Below are 20406 nucleotides of genomic sequence, written 5' to 3'. Positions count from 1 at the left end.
AAAAGTGTATATCAATTCCAACAACAATTTCTATACAAAATAGTTTTAAAGGCCTACTTTTGAAAATTTTTTTGTATAGAAATTGTTGTTGGAAGTGCCTTACACTTTTACACTTTACAACGTTTGCAACGCAATTGAACACCCTAAGTATCTTTGCCTTAAAAACGCTTCAGTAGTTCAACTGGCCAACAGACTAAAGATTGCGTGTTCATTTCGTTCAACATCTTAAAATAAGGGGGAATTATACCAGAAATTTAAATGGAACACAGCTGAGACATTTATTAGGAATAGCAATTTAATGCTCGCTCAAAAACCTAGTGGCAGGATATCCGGAATCCTTACAAAAGTGGATGTCTATTATTAAAAATTAAAAATTTTGAAATTATTTTTTTTAAGGAAAACAATCTTTAAAGTGGTGATATTAGTGAGTTGTTCAATGGGTTCTTGTTTCCGATGGATGTTATCCATTACAACCACCATTCGAGTGCTGTAGCAATTAACTTTCTTCGTAAAAATAACTGCCATGTAAAATACGTCGGGGCTTACTTTTTGTGGTCTTCAGGTAAGCAAAAAAAGAGTTTGATTAGTTTTTGAACATACAGCTTTTCTACAAGTAATAGATTTAAATCCTACACCCTAGACCTAAGGAACACGTTTAATGAGAGTAAGTAGCCCTTAATCACAATTTTTGTTTTGATTATAAAGCTTTTGAGAGAAGCATTATCAAAGAGAGTGCATAAAAAGCTTTTTCATGAAAGACCATTTCTTTATGTTCATTTGTATATTATAGGACTTAATGCAATCTAGAACCTCAATTATTTGGTGATAACAATTTTTACATTTCGTATTGTGTGACTAATACATAATTCATTGCTAGGGTGTGGCAATTTTGTCCATTTTGAGATGAACTCCCTCCTGGGTGGAGATCAGGAATGTGCGACTGGAGAACTTCAGCGGGATCTGAGTCTTCTCTGATCTGCTAAACTTGAAGTCCCTCAGGAGGTAGACAAGACCCACCTTGACCTGCAATAGCCCGAAACGCTCGCCTATACAATTGCGAGGACCCTCGCCAAAGGGCAAATAGGCGAAGGGGTGACGGGCCTTAACCTCTTCCGGCTCAAAGCGACTGGGATCGAAGTTCTCGGGATCTGGATATAGCTCGGGATCGTGATGAATACTGTGCACAGGTATCATAATCTTAGTTCCCGCCTCTAGAACCAGGTCACTATCCGGTACTAGGTATTCCTTGGTGGAACGCCTCAATAAATGCGGCAGAATGGGATACTTTCGCAGGGTCTCGGCCACCACCTGATCCAAATAGGGCATCTCCTGAACGGACTCATAGGTGAGTTTTTGATTGTGGCGTCCCAAAACGTCGAGCACCTCAACTCTTAGTTTGTCCTGAATATCGGTATTCAAGGCCAGCTCATACAGACAAAAGGACATGGTGGTGGATGAGGTATCAAACCCGGCCAGGAAGAAGACCAAGGCCTGGGCGGCAATCTGTTCGAAGGATAACGCATCCTTGGCCCCCTCCTCGCCCAGTTCCATGAGCAATTGGATCAGGTCATTGCGATGGATATTCTCCCGCCGTCTGTAGTCCAGTGTTTGGCGTACGGTGTCCAGGAAGAACTCACTGACCTCCGGACGGAACAGCTTGAAGCGCAGCTTCCTGGCCAGATCCGGCTGGGTGAACATGAAGGCCTGGGCGAGCACCGAGTGCAGGGGATTCGAGACCACCGAGATGCCCATGCGCCGGAACTCCGAGTCGGGATCCTGCAGGCTATTGCACTCCAGACCGAAGGCACAGCTACCGATCACGTCCGTGGTGAAGCGGGCACACAGATCCTTGGCCTCGATCTCGCCGATCACCTGGTCACACGCCGCCTTCAATCTCTCGCCCACCTCCACCATGTTGGGGAACATGTATTTCATCTTGCCCGAGCTGAAGACCTGCGTCAGGTTCTGGCGCAGCCACCGCCACTCGGGACCGTCCAGGAAGAGGAGATTCCCCGTCAGCGGATCGTCCCGCACATTGTGGAAGAGTCCGCGATCGGCGAAGCTGCCAAAGTCACTGATCATTATCTTCCGGATCAGCTCCAAGTCCATGACGAACAGGGCCTTCGTCAGGAAGGTGAAGTAGCCGCAGTAGCGCTCGGTTCCCCGGAATTTTCCATAGATCCGCTTGTTGATATCCGTCCAGTGGAGCTCCTTGCCGAATCCAGTCATATTACCGCGGAAGTACACTGGTTTTTCGCCCGCCACGCCCCTGCGCCTCCAGTAGGCGTAGTGCCGGCGGAGCTTGACATATAGTAAAATTCCAGCGGTTAACAGAAGAACCAGGAGCGTATACATGATGCCCACAGTTCGACGGAATAGCAACTGAGTGGAAAACTGGGGCACACTCTATATTACCGGCGGAAAAGCTTTCACAACATTCTCTTTTTTTACCTCGCTCTCTCTCTTTCGGCTTTATATGGTCAGAACTGCAATTATCCAAACACATATACATTATCTTTATTACGTAATTTTATGTATATGACTCGCCAAAAATGGTGTTTAGCAAGTTAAACAAGAGTGTTAATCACAAATAAATTTTACATAGGATCAATACAAATTTTAACTTAAAATATTACTTTTATATAAAAAGAATTTCAATAGGAGAAATTGTATTATTAAAATTGTGAAATAATTTGGACAAAAACATAAAAAAAAGATTAATATTCGGTACTCGAGATAATGGGGAAGCGTCAATAAAAACTTCAACAAAAAATTCTAAGAGTCACCAAAAAGCCGGCTAAACCAATCGGGTTTTGAAGTGGTACAGTTGTTCTTCAATATGAAGAAAAGATAGAGTTGCTGAGAATGTTGGCACCACTTTTTTTCATGTTAGAAGTAAGGAGATTTTTAAAAGTTCAAATCAGAGTCTAGATCCGTTTCACTTTCAGATGAATGCCGTATTTGCTGGACAAAGTGGGACTGCGGGTGTCCAAGGTTAAGGGAATCTCGGTTAGTTTTGAAATTCCGAACTTGAACCGTTGCAGCAGGGATACCAAGCCAATTTTAGCCTGCATTTTACCGAAACGCAGTCCAATGCAATTACGGGGTCCATCGCCAAATGGCAAATAGGAAAAAGGATGTCGGGACTTGGCTGCCTCCGGCTCAAAGCGGCTGGGATCGAAACGCTCTGGTTCAGGATATAAATCCGCATCGTGGTGAATGTTGTGTATGGGTATCTGAACTGTGGTTCCCTTTTCGATTACAAAATCTGTATTAGGGACATTGTAGCTCTGGTTGGTTTCGCGCAAAAGTTGCGGAATAATGGGATGCTTTCGAAGGGTTTCTGCAATTACAGGTATTTAGCGGATTTATTTTCGTAGTTATTATAACATTCTTACCAGCCAACACCTGATCCAAATAAGTCATTTCGGCCAAAGCGTCGTAGGTAATCTCCTTCCCATCCAGAACACTTTCAATCTCCGCCCTAACCTTGTCTTGAATCTCCGGTTGGAGGGCCAGTTCGTACAAACAGAAGGCCATCGTGCTGGAGGAGGTCTCGAATCCTGCCAAAAAGAACACAAAGGCCTGGGCAGCCATTTGCTCGAGGGTCAATCCGTTTGACAGATCGATACCCTGACCCCTTTTGGCCGCCTCTTGGTCCTCGGCTCGGAGTTCTATTAGCTGATCCATAAAATCGTTTCTCTTTATGCTGTTTTTGATGCGATATTCGACGGTGTTTTTCACTGCCGCCAGGAAGAAATCCGTCAGATCATCGCGAAGAACCTTCATCCGCAACTTTTTGGCCAACTTGGCATTGGTAAACATGAATGCTTGCACCAGCATCGAGTGGCGGGGTTTCTCGAAGACCATGCGACCCTTTTCCCGGAACTCGGCATTGGGGTCCTGCAGACTATAGCACTCCAGGCCAAAGGCACACGATCCAATGACATCCGTGGTGAACCGGGCACAGAGATCCTTGATCTCCACATCGCCATCGTCCACTTTGGCCGCCTTCACCTCCTTATCCATGGCATCGGCCAGGCGATGACCCACCTCAACCACCACTCCCGACATGTGCTTCATCTTTCCGGAGGTGAAAACCGGTGTGAGCTTCTGCCTCATGGATTTCCACTCGTCGCCCTCCAAAGTCAGCAGATGACCCGTCAGCGGATCGTCACGGGGATTGTTGAAAATGCCGCGATCTTGAAAGTGATGAAAGTCCTTGATCAGCACCTGCTTGATAAGGTCCAGATCAGTGATCATGGCGGTTCGCTTGAAGAACATGAACATTCCCGCAAAGGGAGCCTTGCCCTTGAATTTATTGTATATCCTCTGATTGATGTCCCGGAAATGGTACTTCGATCCGATTCCCATCATATTTCCAATCAGCGGCAAAGGCGGCTCATGGGGCACTCCCCTCCTGGCCCAATAGGTGTAGGAATTGTGGTAGAAACTATAGGCCAAAAGTATGGCCACGCCCAGTAAGGCTAGTGTTAGCAGCATTTCAATCGGTATATGTAGTTGTTATAAAATAAATAGCTTATAGAGTTTCTTAGCCGGTACGTAAATTGCGTCTTGAATTTAATATGGTAAATCAGCACTCATGAATTGATTTCGTAGAACGCGCAAACAGAACTAAAAAGTGTTTGCTAAAGCTTGAGGAATGTATATACAAATTCGAATAGCTTTTATATATGTATAGTCTCTTTGAAACCAGACAGTCAAAACAAAATTGATAGATAAACATTTGCGAAGCTCTTTTTCGTGCTCTCTGTTGTCAAAGCTTTTTTCCATCCGACGATCAAAACAGAAGTGATAGATTAAACAATAAACAAAGTGTACCGGTAAAATGGTTTGTCATGCTGAGGAGAGCAAGAGAGAATTTGTTTTATTGTTACTTCGCGAGCTTCCAAGTGCAAAAAACAGCTGATAAAGACGGTCCTATCGATAAGAATTTATTTATATTTATTTGTACAATGTAGAAACTCCCACACAAAAGCTATCAACTATGTTATCAGAAATAGTTTTCTACGTTTCGACATGACTACCACAACAGAACCGATTGATAAAACGTCAAACAAACTTTTTTTTCAGTTCTCAATGCACTTGAAATGCTTGGTAATGCTGAAGACAGTAATACTCGCAATCTAAAAAAAAAAGTTGCTCAAAAAACTTGAGGCTTTTGAAGTTTTTTATAAAGAAATTTTAAAAATAGTACATTTCTCTTTTTTGTCTTAACCCCAGGGCAGATATATACATATCTTCTTAAAATCTGATAGGAATGAGTGTTGAATGCTCATTTTTAGATCCTACAGAAGACACTTTTGCAATCGACATCTTGAGTGTTTGTCCTTTTAATTGAAATGTGAGCCTGTGTGTAAACAGGAAACTGAGAACAGAAAACAGGCGTTTATTGACAGACTGTTGATGATTTGTTTGACGACTTGCTTGTTGCCTTTTGGCCTTTGCATCCCACCTTTAATTAAAGTTGGCACGTTGCAGAAATTAAATCAAGCGTAAACTCAATGAAACTGACATAAAGTCGGGTCGCTGGCGTCAGTGAATTCCCATGTTTATTACAAAATCGCGGGAAAATTTATGCGAAAGCGATTAAAGGCCCATTAAACGGTATTCCAGATGGACAGCGTGTTGGTTTGGTGGCGGCATTGAAGTGGTTGAAACGCCAAAACGCCCCAACTTCCGCCCCGCAGGACCTCTATCTGCTACTCCCCAGTAAATCATAAAACGGAGTCGCGCCTAAAAGCATTTTGTGTCTGTGTGCGGGCGTGTGTGCTGTTGTTGGTGCTTAAAGGATTTGGGCCTAATGCTTACGGCCCGTTTCATGCCGCTAATGCGCCATCTTCCAATCGACATAAAAATCGTAATGCCGCAGTTAAAGGCAGCTCGACCCATAAAACTCGCAGCGTGACAAACAAAAACCAAAACAAAAGCTGGAATTAAATAATCAAGCTAGGCCTACTGAAATTATGCTTATTATAAGCGGATGGCTTTTTGCTGATTTAGATCGATTTGTGGTTTTTAAGTGGAATAATTATTTGGCAAATCGATAAATAACAATGTATATTAAAAAGCGGGCAAAAACATTGTTGAAGCAAATGTTGAAATTCGATGACAAACCGAAATCCTGTATTAATGTGATTTATGTAGATATTTGTAATATCATAATACTAATGTTTTTTAGTTGCCTAATAATGCCTTAAATTTAAAAAAAATCGTTCGCGTGCCTAGTAACTGAAAAGATAGATAATTCCTATTAGGAAACTACCTTTAAGTATGACTAACCCATATTTTATTGAGTAGGTAGATTAATTATACCCGTTACTCGTAGAGTAAAAGGGTATATTAGATTCGTGCAAAAGTATGTAACAGGTAGAAGGAAGCGTTTCCGACCCCATAAAGTATATATATTCTTGATCAGGGTCACTAGCCGAGTCGATCTAGCCATGTCCGTCTGTCCGTCTGTCTGTCCGTCTGTCTGTCTGTCTGTCTGTCTGTCTGTATGAACGCTGAGATCTCGGAAACTATAAAAGCTAGAAGATTGACATTTTGCATGCAGATTCTAGGAGTTCCTACGCAGCACAAGTTTGTTTCAAAAGGGTGCCACGCCCCCTCTAACGCCCACAATCGCTAATATACGATTTTAAAAATCAATATTTTGGAAAAGTAAAATGCAGTGTTATTGTGTTTATCAATACCTATCGAAATGTAGAAGAAATTTTTTAAATCGGACCATTCGTTAAAAAGTTACGGCGGACCAAAGTTTTTCTCCATCTCCTTCGCACTCCCTTTAGCTAAGTAACGGGTATCTGATAGTCGGGGCACCCGACTATAGCGTTCTCTCTTGTTTAGATATCAAGTCGTTTCACTCTCAGTAGTATGACAACGAATATATTAGTACCTTGGTGTGCTTCGGCAAGCCGAAATTTATACACCCTTGCAGAAAAAAACACAGCATTAAACTTTATGCTCAAACTCTTTCACTTCACCTTCTTTGAGAGATTATAGCTCAATCCCTTCCGTGAAAGTCTTTCGCGCCTTATGGGATCAGTGCTGTTCCAGAGATATCAGATACATTTTTGTCTAGTTTTAAATTTTGTTTTAAAATTGTAAAAAAAATCAAAATGCCTTCGGGAATACCCTCTGCAAGGGTATAATAGTTCTGTTTGCGAGAGCTCAAGCTCTCATGATGTGTTAGAAAGCTCCACAGAATTCTACAATCATCGTGCTTCGGGACTAATTTCCCAGTTGCCAATGATTGCCGACCCCGTGAAGTCGGCTAACCGATAACACTTAACCATTAGGGTGTGACCATTTCGAAAGTTTTTTGCGGCAATTCCCTAAACAAATATTTCAAAATTGGCAATATTTATTTCCGATTGTTTAACTAAATAAACGCATGTTGTTTTTCGAGACCTAAAGCTCTTTTCTGCCGATGTATGTATTTATACCTATAAATTTGTGTATTCGTTTGCCGTTTTGCAAAGTCACCATTGACCAGTGCAATCTCTAATGTTTGCGGAGAGATAAAGCTTTGTTAGAAGCTCGATTAAGATATAAAAAGGTAGAACAAGCGGCTAAACGATCAGTGTTTTTGCAGAGTTTGTCAAGAACAGAGTAAAGTGACCGCTCGAAATGCTGTTTACAATCGCCCTAATTGCCGCTGTATTGGCCTTGGCCTACCATTTCTATATCAAAATCTTCTTTTATTGGGAGCGCAAAGGAGTTCCCTGTGAGAAGCCTCTGCCGGTGATTGGCAACATGAAGGGAATCGGATCAAAGTATCATTTTCGGAATATCAATCAGCAGATTTACGATCAGTTCAAGGGAAAGTCTTCGTTCGCCGGAATGTACATGTTCTTTAGGCGAACCGCCATGATCACTGATTTGGACCTCATCAAGCAGGTGATGATCAAGGACTTTAACTACTTTCAAGATCGTGGTGCATTCAACAATCCCCGAGATGACCCACTGACGGGTCACCTCTTCGCCCTGGAAGGCGACGAATGGCGATCGATGAGGCACAAGCTGTCTCCTGTCTTCACCTCCGGAAAGATGAAGCAAATGACGGGAGTGATCGTGGACGTGGGCCATCGCCTGGCCAATACCATGGATAAATTAGTAAAGGTGTCAAAAGTGGACGATGGCAATGTGGAGATCAAGGACCTCTGTGCCCGATTCACCACGGATGTCATTGGATCGTGTGCCTTTGGGTTGGAGTGCGATAGTCTCCAAGATCCCAATGCCGAGTTTCGACAGAAAGGTCGCGAGATATTCACGAAACGCCGTTATCCCCAGAGTGTTCAAGCGTTTGTCTTTACCAATCCCAAATTGGCTAAGCTACTCCGGATGAAAATACTTCCCGATGAAATAACCAAGTTCTTCATGTCGGCGGTGAAAAACACCGTCGATTATCGTCTCAAAAACGGCATTAAGCGAAACGACTTTATCGATCAGTTAATACAGCTTCGCGCCGAGGACCAAGAAGCGGCCAAAAGCGGCAAGGGTATCGATCTGTCCAAGGGTTTGACCCTCGAGCAGATGGCTGCCCAGTCCTTCGTGTTCTTCGTGGCTGGATTCGAGACCTCATCCAGCACCATGTCCTTCTGCCTCTACGAGCTTGCCATGCAGCCGGATATTCAGCAGCGGGTGAGGGATGAGATCGAAAATGTGCTGGCTGAAGTGGAAGGAGGAGAGCTTAACTACGACTCCCTGGCCAAAATGTCCTACTTGGATCAGGTTGTGGCTGGTAAGTACAGGTTATCTGAAACCAATAGGAATGATTCAAGACCAATACTTTCTTTCAGAAACCCTTCGCAAACACCCCCTTCTTCCCCATCTCATTAGAGAATGCAATAGAGAGTACAAGGTTCCCAACACAGATATAGTGCTGGACAAAGGAGTCAACGCCCTGATTCCCGTTCACAATATTCACCACGACCCTGAGATATATCCCGATCCGGAAAAGTTCGATCCCAGTCGCTTTGATCCGGAGGAAGTAAAGGCACGCCACCCAATGGCTTATTTGCCCTTTGGCGATGGACCCCGCAATTGTATTGGACTGCGTTTCGGAAAGGTTCAGGCAAAGGTTGGCCTTGTATCGCTGCTTCGTCGCTTCAAGTTTACCGCATCAAATCGCACTGAAGTTCCTTTGATTTTGTCAAAGAAAGCTTTTCTTTTGGGTACCGAAAATGGAATGTACCTAAGAGTGGAAAAAATTTAAGTTTTTATTAAAGCGTGAATGTAAATAATAAATTAAATTAGAAAAGTTTGCTTTATCCTAAAATTTAAACTTTAAAAAGTAATTTTTGAAAAATATTTATTTATATTTTAAACACGTAGTCTGAGAATGTAAATTTTGTTTAAGAAAGCTCGAGCTCTCTGAAGTGTTAGAAAGCTCTTCGGAAATCTATAATCATCATGCTTCGATGCAAATTTAGCAGTTGTCTAGAATTCTGAAGTCGAGTAACCGATAACATTTTCCCATGTAGGTGTGAAAATGTCGACAGTTTTCAGCCAAAATTCCATTTAGTGTTATTTTTTGGTTGCCAATATTTGTTCGAAATCGTTTTGAGTTCTTTGAACTCTTTTCTGTTAATGTATTCGTTCATATTTAAGAGTTTGTACGTTCGTTGTTCGTTTTAAAAATAACCATTCACCAGTGCAAACTCAAATGTTTGCTGAGAGATAATGCTTCGTTAAAAGCTCGTTATATCCCGAGCCGGAAAACTTTGATTCCAGTCGCTTTGATCCGGTCGCTTTGTCGCTTCAAATTTACCGCATCAAATCGCACTGAAGTTCTTTTGATTTTGCCAAAGAAATCTTTTCTTTTTGGTAGGGGAGTGTAGGGTAATTTGACGAGTAGGGTAATGTGACGAACTCGTCGAATCTCACATATGACGTCACGACAAAAATTCCAAATAAATGTAGTCGTCTCCCCTTATCGTGTCGACAATGTATTTACAGTAATATTAATAAGAAGTCCAGTAATTTGTTCGTGAGGTAATTTTCGCTAAAAATGTGGTGCGCAAACTAGCAAACCCATTCAATTTACTTGTGTTTCAGCAGTGCCAGAGCAAAGATGAGTGGAAAATAAAATCAGGCAAATATATGCACGTATACATGAGATCTTTATCAACAGTTTTTGGTCCCTCGCGTTTTTTTTCTTTTGCGCCGTTTGAGAGTGACACCGTTTTGGCTCCAAGTCTACCTTGTAGGGTATCGTGACGAACTTTTTGTAGGGTATTGTGACGAACTTTTTTTATTCAAGAATTTTAACTGTTATCGTTGATTATTTGTAAAAAAAATATAATAATACCAGATAACATTTACTGCTGCAGTTTTATTTTTGTTTTTAATAGTGACGTCAGTTTAATTTAATTTAAAAAAAAATTTGCACTTTGACCATTTTTTTTTTGTAAGTTTGGGTATCATCTTATTACTTTTTTCTTTTCCGTATCGAAAATAACCTTTCCGTAAATAATATATAAAAAAATGTATTTTTTTGTTTGTAAAAAGGATGGTTTACACCAAACGCTGTGGGGTTTGGCTACGTTGAATTTTCGAATCCAAATTTTTTTAGAAATATGCTCAGTAAATGTAAGCAACTTTCTGCTTTTACACTTTTAAAAAATATTGATTTTTGGAGAAGTTACATTAAAGAACAAATCGTTCGTCACATTACCCTACAACTTTTAAAAGTGCAAAAAAAGTAGGGTTCACGCCAAACGCTGTGGGATTTAGCTGCATTGGAATTTCGAATTTCGAGTTTTACAGGAATATGCTCAGTAGATGTAAGCAACTTTCTGCGTTTACACTTTTGAAAAATAGTGATTTTTACAAAAGTTACATTCAAAAAACGAATCGTTCGTCACCTTACCCTACACTCCCCTACAGAAAATGGCATGTACCTCAAAGTGGAAAGCATTTAAATTTTAATGCAAGCCTCAATTTAAGAGGAGAGAGTTTTATCTTATATTTTGTATAAAAATAAATGTAAAGTAGATGAGGAAGAGGAAGAGATGAGATACAGCAAATATATAAGGGCGTTTTAATTATTAGAAATGTTATCAAAGATTAAACTGTGACCAAAACTTTGCTAATTAATTTGGTTGTCATGCACAAAGCTAAATCAGATAAAACACAAATATAATTGGTATTTTGCGAAATGTGTTAGTGGTTTTACAACCAGTTAACTGATTGAAACTTTTTGAACTAAATTATTCTGGTTACTTTAACTAAAGTTGTTTATACACACAAAAAAAAAAAACGATTGGTAAAACGGTCCTCAGCCATCGAATTGTTAAAAAATGCACTCCCACAGCAACAAAACTTAATGTTTTATATTATATCCGTTACTCGTACTCCAACTGTTGCGCCCACATATTTAAAGTTTCTGTAAAAAAGCAACGGAGTTATTGTTTTGATTATTTATATCAATCTAACACCCAAATATTTTTCAAATCAAACCTTTCATTGAAAAAACCTTTTTTCGATAGCAGTAAAGTCAGTTTAAACCAACAATTTTTTTTGTTTGTGCAGAGTTAAAGCCTCCAGGCAGCTAGCCGTAAAATACAATTTTAATCTATTTTAAAAGATAGGGCATAGCTTTACAAAAACTTGTACTTTGGGTGGAATGCTTTCGTGGAGTACGTATGTATGTCTTAGAATTACTTTGAAAACAAACGGCTAAAAGAATAACAAAGTATTCTCCCGCTAATCTGGGGGCAAAATCCGACTACAACTTTTCCGTGACTCGCCCACTAATTTGCTCATTTCTCATGCGTTACTTGCCAGCTGCTAACCGAGTACGACTGTTTTGACAGAATTGCATGTGCTATGCAATATGTTTGCCATTCCCCATTCTCAATGCTCCATTCTCCAGCCAGGCAGAAGTTTTTGCCACGGCTCTTTTTGATAGTGCAGTCACGCCACACAATCCTTGGGGCAACGAAACAGAGGAAGACAAAAAACTTGGAGCTGCAAAACAAATGGAATAATTAGCCGGAATAAGATGAACTTGCTCACGGCAACAGGAGAACTCGCAAAACACACAGACAGGTGCAGCAGCAGAATAACTCTTACTCGTATTCCCCCGATATAGCCAAGTATCTATCTGTATTTGTATCTGTTTTCAGTTTCCAGCACTCTGTTTTTTTAGCTTTGAGGTGAGGAATGGTATCGAAATGATTTTGGAATCCCCACTGAATGACCACCGGGCGAAACTAAAAACAAAAACAGAATCGCTGGCAGTGGGCAAGTGTAAAGTAAGACAAAGACCACGGGCTCTCAGTGTCCAGTATCGCCTGATTGGATCTGGGTGGGTGTTTCTGTGGGCGGCACTATCCTGGCATCTTTGTGTTCATAGGACCCTGGCCAACTGACTGGATTGCCATTGATTTTCGCTCAATTGGCAGCGTTGTCTATTTGGAAAACAGCTGCCGTGATGAGGCGGAAAAAATACAATATCGCCATCGCCTGCCCGTATTGCCTCTTTTCGCACTTTGTGTTTTTTTTTGCGGGCCATAATTCATTTAGGCCAAATTCCTTTCGCCTCCACATAGACAATTTGAGCCGATGCCCTGATGCCCCATCATCAGCGGCGAACGAGGGACACGCATCTAGCCAACGCCTGTGTTCTTATTATGATGTTATTTACATTTATTATTGATTGATAACAAATTGCTAAACATTGACTAACGAGCGCACATTGTGGCCAAAAGGTCAAAGTGTCGGGATCCACCTTCGCACCTTCCTGCCGCAGCCCCAAAGTCCGGCCGTTGCACGTAATTATGTGAAATTTTCCGGAAGATGAGGTATATCTGCAGATTCAGTCGCCTCGGGTCGCTGGGTCACGTCGCTTAGTGGTGGCCGAAGAGGTATGCTATAAGAAGAATAACTTTTTCAATATCATAAGAGTATGCCGAAAATGTTATGTAAACATTGCTTAATAATATTTGAATGCTCTGGAATTGCCCACATCTTTAATGGGAAATGATTAAAATTATAGACATGGGAACTAAATTATTACAAATATAATTTTTTAATAAGGTCCAATAGTTTCAACTACTTTCAAAATTGGGTTACATAGAAACCATTGCTATACAAATAAAAGTACTGAGTATAAACTTTGTATTTCTTTTTTTAGATTTTTATGTCAATTCGTTCAGGGTGATTTTTGCTACTGACCGTTTCTTATGTACAGGTAAATATGGTTATAGATATAAAATCAAAACTTTTTTATACAAAGAGAAAAAAAAATACCAAAAATAATCATCCATCGGGTATTTTTTCATATCAATTTCGGCCTATCTGTTTTCATATCAAAATGATATTTCCGAACATATGATTTTGTACCATATTGATATGAAATCACACCATTTTGTTATGGAAAAATTGATATGAAACAATATCAGTTCCATATTGTTCCGTTTTTTTCTCTGTGTACTAAATCTAGTTTATTTTTAAGACTACGAATAGAGAGTTTACACATTTGGTTTATTTTTTATGCACTTTTCTTCGTTTTTCACAATTGACAATTTTTTAATGTAAAATCGTCCTCATAAAGGGTATTCAAGTTTCGTCTTCAATCTCCGCTTTTGGGCACTTCCTTGCTGACCCAGAGATTTATGAGCTGCGTACTGATATAAATCACGCTTAGGTAACATTCATTATGCTTAGGTGGAGCCGGTTAGATGGGCTGCGGAAAGTTCAGGCGTAGCACACTTTTGCGGCCTGCGTCGAGGTGTTCAAGCGGTGTTGAACTTTTATGGCCCAGTCGGGCATTTTGTAAGCGCTTTGCGTAACAAATGGCCCAGACCAAAAGCCATACAAATTGCTAATTACTTGAGCTGCAAGGTGTCAGAGTCACTTGAGCGGACTTTGCCCAGTTCGAGGATCTCCACTAAGAGCGGGCGACGACAGGGCACTTTACAATTTCATTGGTCGCTTTATTTATGTTGTTTACCGAATGCTTTTTTCCCCAGAATGGTCATATATAAATTACAGGCGAAATATTAGCTGGCCGATGCGGAAAAACATTGGGTGCAAAGGCATTTTTAGATTGCCTTGGCAACCAGAAGCATTCGACTGGATTAAAATGGTTATGCGCCTTTGTTTTTCCATCTGCATTATCTGACGATTGCTGCAAGTAAAATCCACTCTTGTGGCTTTGTATCTGCTGTAGTCAGAAAAAAGATTAAACTATTCTCCCAGGCTTCCTAGCCACCCCAAACACTTTCAATTCCGAGCGAAGCTCTGGAATTGTTTATTGCCCGACCATTCGGCTGCCGAATTTCCTTTTGGCAATTGATTGTAAGTGTGGACACAATCAATTTTTCCAAATCGTTGGGCAGACGACATGCATTAAGCTGTCAGAGGACATCAGCAGCTAGCCAATTCGGCCAGACAATAATTTATCATCCCGTTCGGGGGCCTAATCAAATCAAGTCCTGATTTGATAAAAAGCCAACGCGAAACGGGATGTCAACTGGCGCTTTCCAATCTGCTTTCCAATCTTTTGGCAAATCCCCGAACAAATCCTCTGGCATAGTTCTCGCTTCTCTTCCAGCTTCAACGGGTTGTCATCGGCAAAAGTGCTAGTCCTGTTCCTCCAGCTCCACCTCGAATGCCTCCTGGCTTCTGCTGCTCGGCAATTTTCCGGCTCGGCAGGTGCTATTAGTCTATTAACACCTTGATGTGTTGCCTTTGGTTGGGACAGCTCAATTGCTCTTGGCTTTCTCGATCGAATGCACTCCATTGAAGGCGAGCGAGGATTTTCGGGAATCAGACGGCAAACCGAAACTGCAGTTTCACCATCGTGATGTTGAAAGGGTTGTCTTCTCATTATGTCATTGGGCAAGTCCCCAAAATGAAAGTAACAGCTGAATGGAAGCTCGAACAAATCATGTTTGAGGCTAACTAAGATTAGTAGTTGTTTCTCGAGTTTCCTTGCCATTTATTTCTTTATGACATTTGTTTTCTAAAATTCCCATCTACAAATCTTCAAGGAAACCAAGGGGACAAAATGCAGTTCAATAAATTTTTAGTGCAGAAGATATTTTTCGTGTTAGGCATAGTGATTCAATATTCAGCATTTTTTACAACGGCAAACGAATATTTTCATTTCTCCCCAATTCAATTACTAGTATGCACCTAGCAAATCGTGCGTAAAAAATTCTAGGAGCAAAAAAATCTTCAATGCAGTTGAATAAATCTTCCTGCATTTGCTTCTACCGACGTCATGCTATCATAACCTTGGTTGGCTGAATGTTGATTAACTTTGCGGAAACCTGGGAGAATATTGAAATTGAAACAATGTTGAACGAGAAAATATGCAATAAAACAACATTGAGTAGTAAAGGTCTACCAACTTCCATAGAAATAAGAGCGAATGCCTAAGGTCGGAGCTTCATGTGATTGTTGGAAATGGCGACATAAAATGCTGTCATAAATAAGTTGACAAAGTACAATAAAATGAAAGGAATGTAGCACATTTAAATGCATTGTTAAATATTTTTTGATTAAATATATTATGTTGGAAAATATGCACATATATAGATTAATTAATACATGAAGTCTTCATTGAAATATATCAATTAAAATATATTTATTAATCATGACTTTGAAATTCTTTAATTAAATTCGATTAAATAAGGAAAATATTTATATAAATAGTTTAATTATCACAGGAAAAATTAATGGAAATGTGTGATTTAAAATGTCATTATTAATTATGACAGTTTCCATGAACCAGTTAAGTTATTCTCCAATTAAATTCGATTTTCAATTAGCAGGAAAATGTTTAAATTGATACAAATATGACTAGCCTGTCATAATTTAATAACGATATATGCCACTGACATGTGCTTTATATTACAAAGAACTAGTAATTAAGTTATTATATTCCTATTTCCTGTTGAGTTTCCACTCAAGGAGGGGGTCAATTGCAGTGTGCTGTGGGCTGTCTTGACTTACATCGCAAGGCGTTAACCTTTTGACGATTAACCTGATCCTGACATGCCCTTTGCCACTTGTCGACTCAAATTAAGTTGCCGTTTTATTCGGTCCCTCGCAATTATCGTGTATTTGCGCTGTCTATCTGCGTCCCCGAAAAAGTTATCTGGCCTTCGCTTCGATATTGCGTTCGACTTTTGGGTCATATATGGTTAACACGTTCGTTGGCCCGTAATAACCGAATTATCTCGAGTTATGTTCGAACGCTGAACTGCTGGCCGAGTCGTTGACACTCTCGTTCGTCTAGAATGCCACAATTTAAGCGGATTAAGACAATGGTCAGCGCATTCTCCACATTTTCCGAGAGGCAGCTGTTTGCCGTTTGTCCGGGTAATTTATGCGAGTTTCGAGCTTTTTTTCTCCGTGCTATTTTTTATTTTCTCGTGGCTGCCAAACTCATTTGCTGTAATGACAAACGGAGTTGGCAACAATTGTAAAATACATGACATGGGTCGTACACATTATATTTTGTGTGAGGCAACTTTCCAGAGAGGAGGGAGGGGATCCTAGAACACATATAGCCGGGGCAATTTCCTTGAGGACGATGTCTTGGGGTTGTGAGTTATATGTGCAACTTAATTTGCTGCTGTCACACCTGTGGCTTCCGCCCCTGGAAAGTGGCAACCTTGGCCCTGTTTGACATGAATTTATGAGCGACTGCGTAAGGAGTGCTGGATCTGGATCCTTGTGTGGGCCATAAAAACGGTTAGCAGATTTAATAAAATATATTCAGCTTAATAAATAAAATCGCCTGACAACATATCCCCAAAGCTAAGAGAGTCTGAGCTGCTAAGAGACCCAAAATGAAGGTTGAAAGTACCCAGCGGCGAACAGGCGAATGGGGTCTGGAGAAAAAATGCATTACATGTAAAGAAAATGTAACCGATTACTATCGCTGCTTTTCGTTAGAGAAGTTGTAATCAGGGCTCCTATGACTTCGTTTTTTCGTTCGCTAACGATTTCCCTTCGTCAAAAATCACAAACACACATAAAAATTATTGTCTATGTGTTCGTTTTTCGTTTCCCCTCCCTCACGTTTGAGCTTCGGAACTTTAATAATAACAGCATGCATTCTAAATATAGTTTAACGAACTAAAAAAAGCACAGACAATGGCCGAGCGGTTAGCCTTTCCATCCATTATACAATAATACCCATGTTCAATTCCTACATGAGGAAAGAATATTTTTTGTTTTCATAAATGAACATGCATTACAACTCAGCATACGTTTTTCAAATTGTATGTTGAATTTTCTCTAGTCCGTCTACATTTTGCATTACAATTTCGGAAAAGTATATTGAATTCGTAATGGAGACCCGAAGGTGATTCGGCCCTAGCATACTTTTCCCATTACTAGTAATGCAAATTGTCTCCCGACCACATTACAAGGCGGCCATGCCTATGGCAAAGTAATCCATGTTGTAATCCATTGTTTCTCTATTACGAGAGGAGAAGTAATGCATTCGTAATCCATTTTGTAATGGCAATTTTCGCCGCTGGGTAACTCCTGTTAGCGCAGCACGTGTTGCTTGGCTTTCGCTTTCATCTGCGCAGCATCTCTGCTAAAATATCCCTCTGTTGGGGCCAAAATGTTAGCGGCTTCGGGTCCTCGGCTCCCGGCTCAGTGTGCGAATCCCGCCCGCTGCCCAAGGACGTGTCCTCCTCGCCAGAGCGTCGGAAAAAGTGTTACGACAAAAACTACGAGTTTATTCAGTCAAAAATGAATATTTAAAGTACTGTTTGCACTTCTGTGGGCGGTTGTCATCAATAAAAAAAAAGAGTTTTGTGCGCATGAAAAAATCAGACTTAATATTAAACTTCACACATGGCTGGTTGATTAAAATATTATGGAATATATGAAAAACTGAGCTGACAAATATTGATATTGATATTTAAAGTGTGTGACTAAAAATCAAAAAATATATATGTGTGTTAATTGGAATGGCCATCCATCGGAAATACATGTTTTTAATTAAAAAAGTATAAATATACTCTGATTAAAGAGCTTTGAAGGCTTGCGCAATTTAAAGTTTTTATGTAATACAATAAGTGCAACAAAAGTTCAATCTTCAAAACGCAAACGAGGCTCCCATCAAAATGTAAGTAACTAAAAGGCAAACAACAGCTCATCCCTCAAAACTAAGCATTCAAACTTTTTGCCATTTTCAATATCCATTCCACTCTCGTTGTTTTTAGCGTTGTGTAACTTCCGCTTAAAAACTAAACGAAGTTCGCTGTCTGCCTTTCGGCCAAACAATTAGGCGAGCGCACAAAAGTTCCACAAAAAGTATACTGGAAATCAATTTTTTCCCTCCATCCGCCCGGCCAAAGAACACATGTCCCTCTGATAGACCACTTAATAAAGCGTCAAAAAAAGGCGACCGCAGCTAGATTTATGGTCAACACGTGTGTGTGTATGCGGTCTGATAATATGGCCGAGAAAAAAGGAATATCCGACTCTATATATATTGTGGCCCGAAATTTATGGGCGCTAGCCAGAATTATTGCTATTGATTTAGTACTAGAGAGATGCCAAGTCCCCGTCCCCAGAGGTTATTGCCTGGCCATAAAAGTTGGCCAATAAAACATTTTGAGCACAAGTTACTACTGGAAAACTGAATCGTGAAGCGCGAGAATTAAAAACTAATTAAAATAGTATAATCGGACGACTAAATGGTTCGAATTTTCCAATTATTGGGGCATTAGTTTCATTTCGGCCCATTTGTCATTACTGAAATGCATGCATTTTCCCGGCTAAGCGCGTATTTTGTGAAAATTGGTGGCAAATGGGAGAGCTTCGACGTCCATCAATTCATTAGAGCCGTCATTAGGTGGTAAATAATAGCAAAGCCCCTGTTTCGGACAGCGAACAATGAGCTCCAATTGCAAATGGTGGGCAAGCCATTATTCGTATAATTTCGAAATTCAGCGGTTGTTCTTTGGGAAAAAGTGCATTCAGCTCAGTTCAAGGAAGGGGAAAATTGTTTGCCAGTACGTGCGTGATTAAATTGCGTTTGGCCAACCAAACAGCAAATGATACAGCAGCAGCAGAATGATATTAAAACGAGTAGTCTGTGTCCCGTAATTATCATGTAAGTTGAGCTGGGTATCTCTGCAATTGGCTTGGCCCTATGGCCCCGAAGAAAATTGGTTTAAAAATGCATGCAGCATGCAGCATACAGCGGAAATGACAGAAATGTATGAGAAAATTAAAATTTAAAATTGCATGGTCCTTTATGTCCATTACATGCACTTGCAGCCACAAGGTTCCCCCCTCTATGTTTGCCGTATGAAATTCACATAAAAGCCAGCTCATTACAAATATTTTATGAAACTTTCCGCACTCTAGGTGCAGCTGGTCGCCGTTCTCCCCATTCATTCAATGCCGTCCGAACAAAGCAGAGCCATCGGCACGCTGCCAGCATCCAGATGAAAACTCACGTTTTCCTGGCCATATTTCCAGCTTTTCCGCCCCTTCTATTAGTGCTGCAACTTTGGGCTCCAACGCATTTGCATCGAGTGCTGAAACAAAGTTGCAGCTGCTGCCCGTGAAACTAACAAAAGGATCCGACAGAAACTTTTCCGGGCTGCGGCCTGTCCTTATCCTTAGCTCGGTTCACGGAGCTCCCCGTTTATTCACTTTACGTGTGGAATAGCGACCAGCAGGACTGCACATCATTGTCAGCCAATGATTCCGTGTGCAAAAGTCAAGCCATTTCCGGACTCCTCCACGTGTGCTGATGTCTAGCGGGAAACTTTCACGGGAACATTACTTTCACTTTCATTTGCATAAGCTTTTTGATTATGCCCTACAAATTGCCGGGTAGTGTGAACTAACTCGAGAGGTTGAGGCTTCAATTTTTGTATATTTTTTAGATTTTTAAATTTAGTATATATATAAATATGTTTATTTTTTTAATGCCAATAATTTTATTTAATCGCTAAACCTATTTTTATTTTTGTAAATTTGTAATTTGTAAATTTGGTTTAAATATTGTTTTTGAAGCTTAAACTGATCATTAACATTTTTTAAACTTTTATTTTTCCTAATATTAATATTTATATTAATATTAATTAATATTTTCTTAATATAAACCTTAAATTATAACAAAGTATATATATAACTATCACTTAAATGCAATGAAAAAATCTTTTTCCAAGCAGAGTGTTCCAAGACATATTAAATTTTTCTCTTATCCATGCTCATCGTTATTTCCACGATTTTTAATAAATTCGAGATTATGTGCAAACTTTTTTGCTAGCCAAATTGTGTGAGTTTCTGCTGCTAATTTCGGGATCCAGATACGCGATGCGCACTTCTGCCGAGTGTCTCTGCCATTAGGGTTTATTAGATGCAGGCGTGGCGTGTCGCAGT

General features: G+C 40.3%; 3 protein-coding genes across 3 annotated transcripts; 1 reads left to right on the top strand and 2 right to left on the bottom strand.

The window, feature by feature from the left end:
• Positions 1–762: 762 nt before the first annotated feature.
• Cyp6a13 (Cytochrome P450 6a13) lies at positions 763–2365 on the bottom strand. The gene has a single exon (XM_070212605.1). The coding sequence runs from the start codon at positions 2353–2355 to the stop codon at positions 874–876; it is 1482 nt and encodes a 493-aa protein (XP_070068706.1). The 5' UTR covers positions 2356–2365; the 3' UTR covers positions 763–873.
• A 303-nt stretch (positions 2366–2668) lies between these two features.
• LOC108062519 (probable cytochrome P450 6a14) lies at positions 2669–4689 on the bottom strand. The gene is made up of 2 exons (XM_017149236.3): positions 3399–4689; positions 2669–3343 (listed from the first exon to the last, which is right to left on the bottom strand). Exons 1-2 carry the CDS (start codon positions 4501–4503, stop codon positions 2928–2930), a joined length of 1521 nt encoding a protein of 506 aa, XP_017004725.3. The 5' UTR covers positions 4504–4689; the 3' UTR covers positions 2669–2927.
• Positions 4690–7436: 2747 nt separating this feature from the next.
• Cyp6a14 (Cytochrome P450 6a14) lies at positions 7437–9251 on the top strand. The gene is made up of 2 exons (XM_017149235.3): positions 7437–8767; positions 8826–9251. The coding sequence occupies exons 1-2, from the start codon at positions 7654–7656 to the stop codon at positions 9239–9241; spliced, it is 1530 nt and encodes a 509-aa protein (XP_017004724.2). The 5' UTR covers positions 7437–7653; the 3' UTR covers positions 9242–9251.
• Positions 9252–20406: the final 11155 nt, after the last annotated feature.

The sequence above is a fragment of the Drosophila takahashii genome, chromosome 2R (genome assembly GCF_030179915.1).
Source record: "Drosophila takahashii strain IR98-3 E-12201 chromosome 2R, DtakHiC1v2, whole genome shotgun sequence".
NCBI classification, from domain to species: Eukaryota; Metazoa; Arthropoda; class Insecta; order Diptera; family Drosophilidae; genus Drosophila; species Drosophila takahashii.
Note: the sequence above shows the minus strand (reverse complement) of the source record. Positions and strands in the feature narration are given on the sequence as shown.

What these genes read in the sequence shown, in the direction of transcription:
- Cyp6a13 (XM_070212605.1), bottom strand. Translation starts at nt 2,355, where the DNA reads ATGTATACGCTCCTGGTTCTTCTGTTAACCGCTGGAATTTTACTATAT.
- LOC108062519 (XM_017149236.3), bottom strand. Translation starts at nt 4,503, where the DNA reads ATGCTGCTAACACTAGCCTTACTGGGCGTGGCCATACTTTTGGCCTAT. An exon ending in TTTGGATCAGGTGTTGGCTG is followed by an intron (nt 3,344 to 3,398) that starts GTAAGAATGTTA and finishes CTGTAATTGCAG; the next exon opens with AAACCCTTCGAAAGCATCCC.
- Cyp6a14 (XM_017149235.3), top strand. Translation starts at nt 7,654, where the DNA reads ATGCTGTTTACAATCGCCCTAATTGCCGCTGTATTGGCCTTGGCCTAC. An exon ending in CTTGGATCAGGTTGTGGCTG is followed by an intron (nt 8,768 to 8,825) that starts GTAAGTACAGGT and finishes ACTTTCTTTCAG; the next exon opens with AAACCCTTCGCAAACACCCC.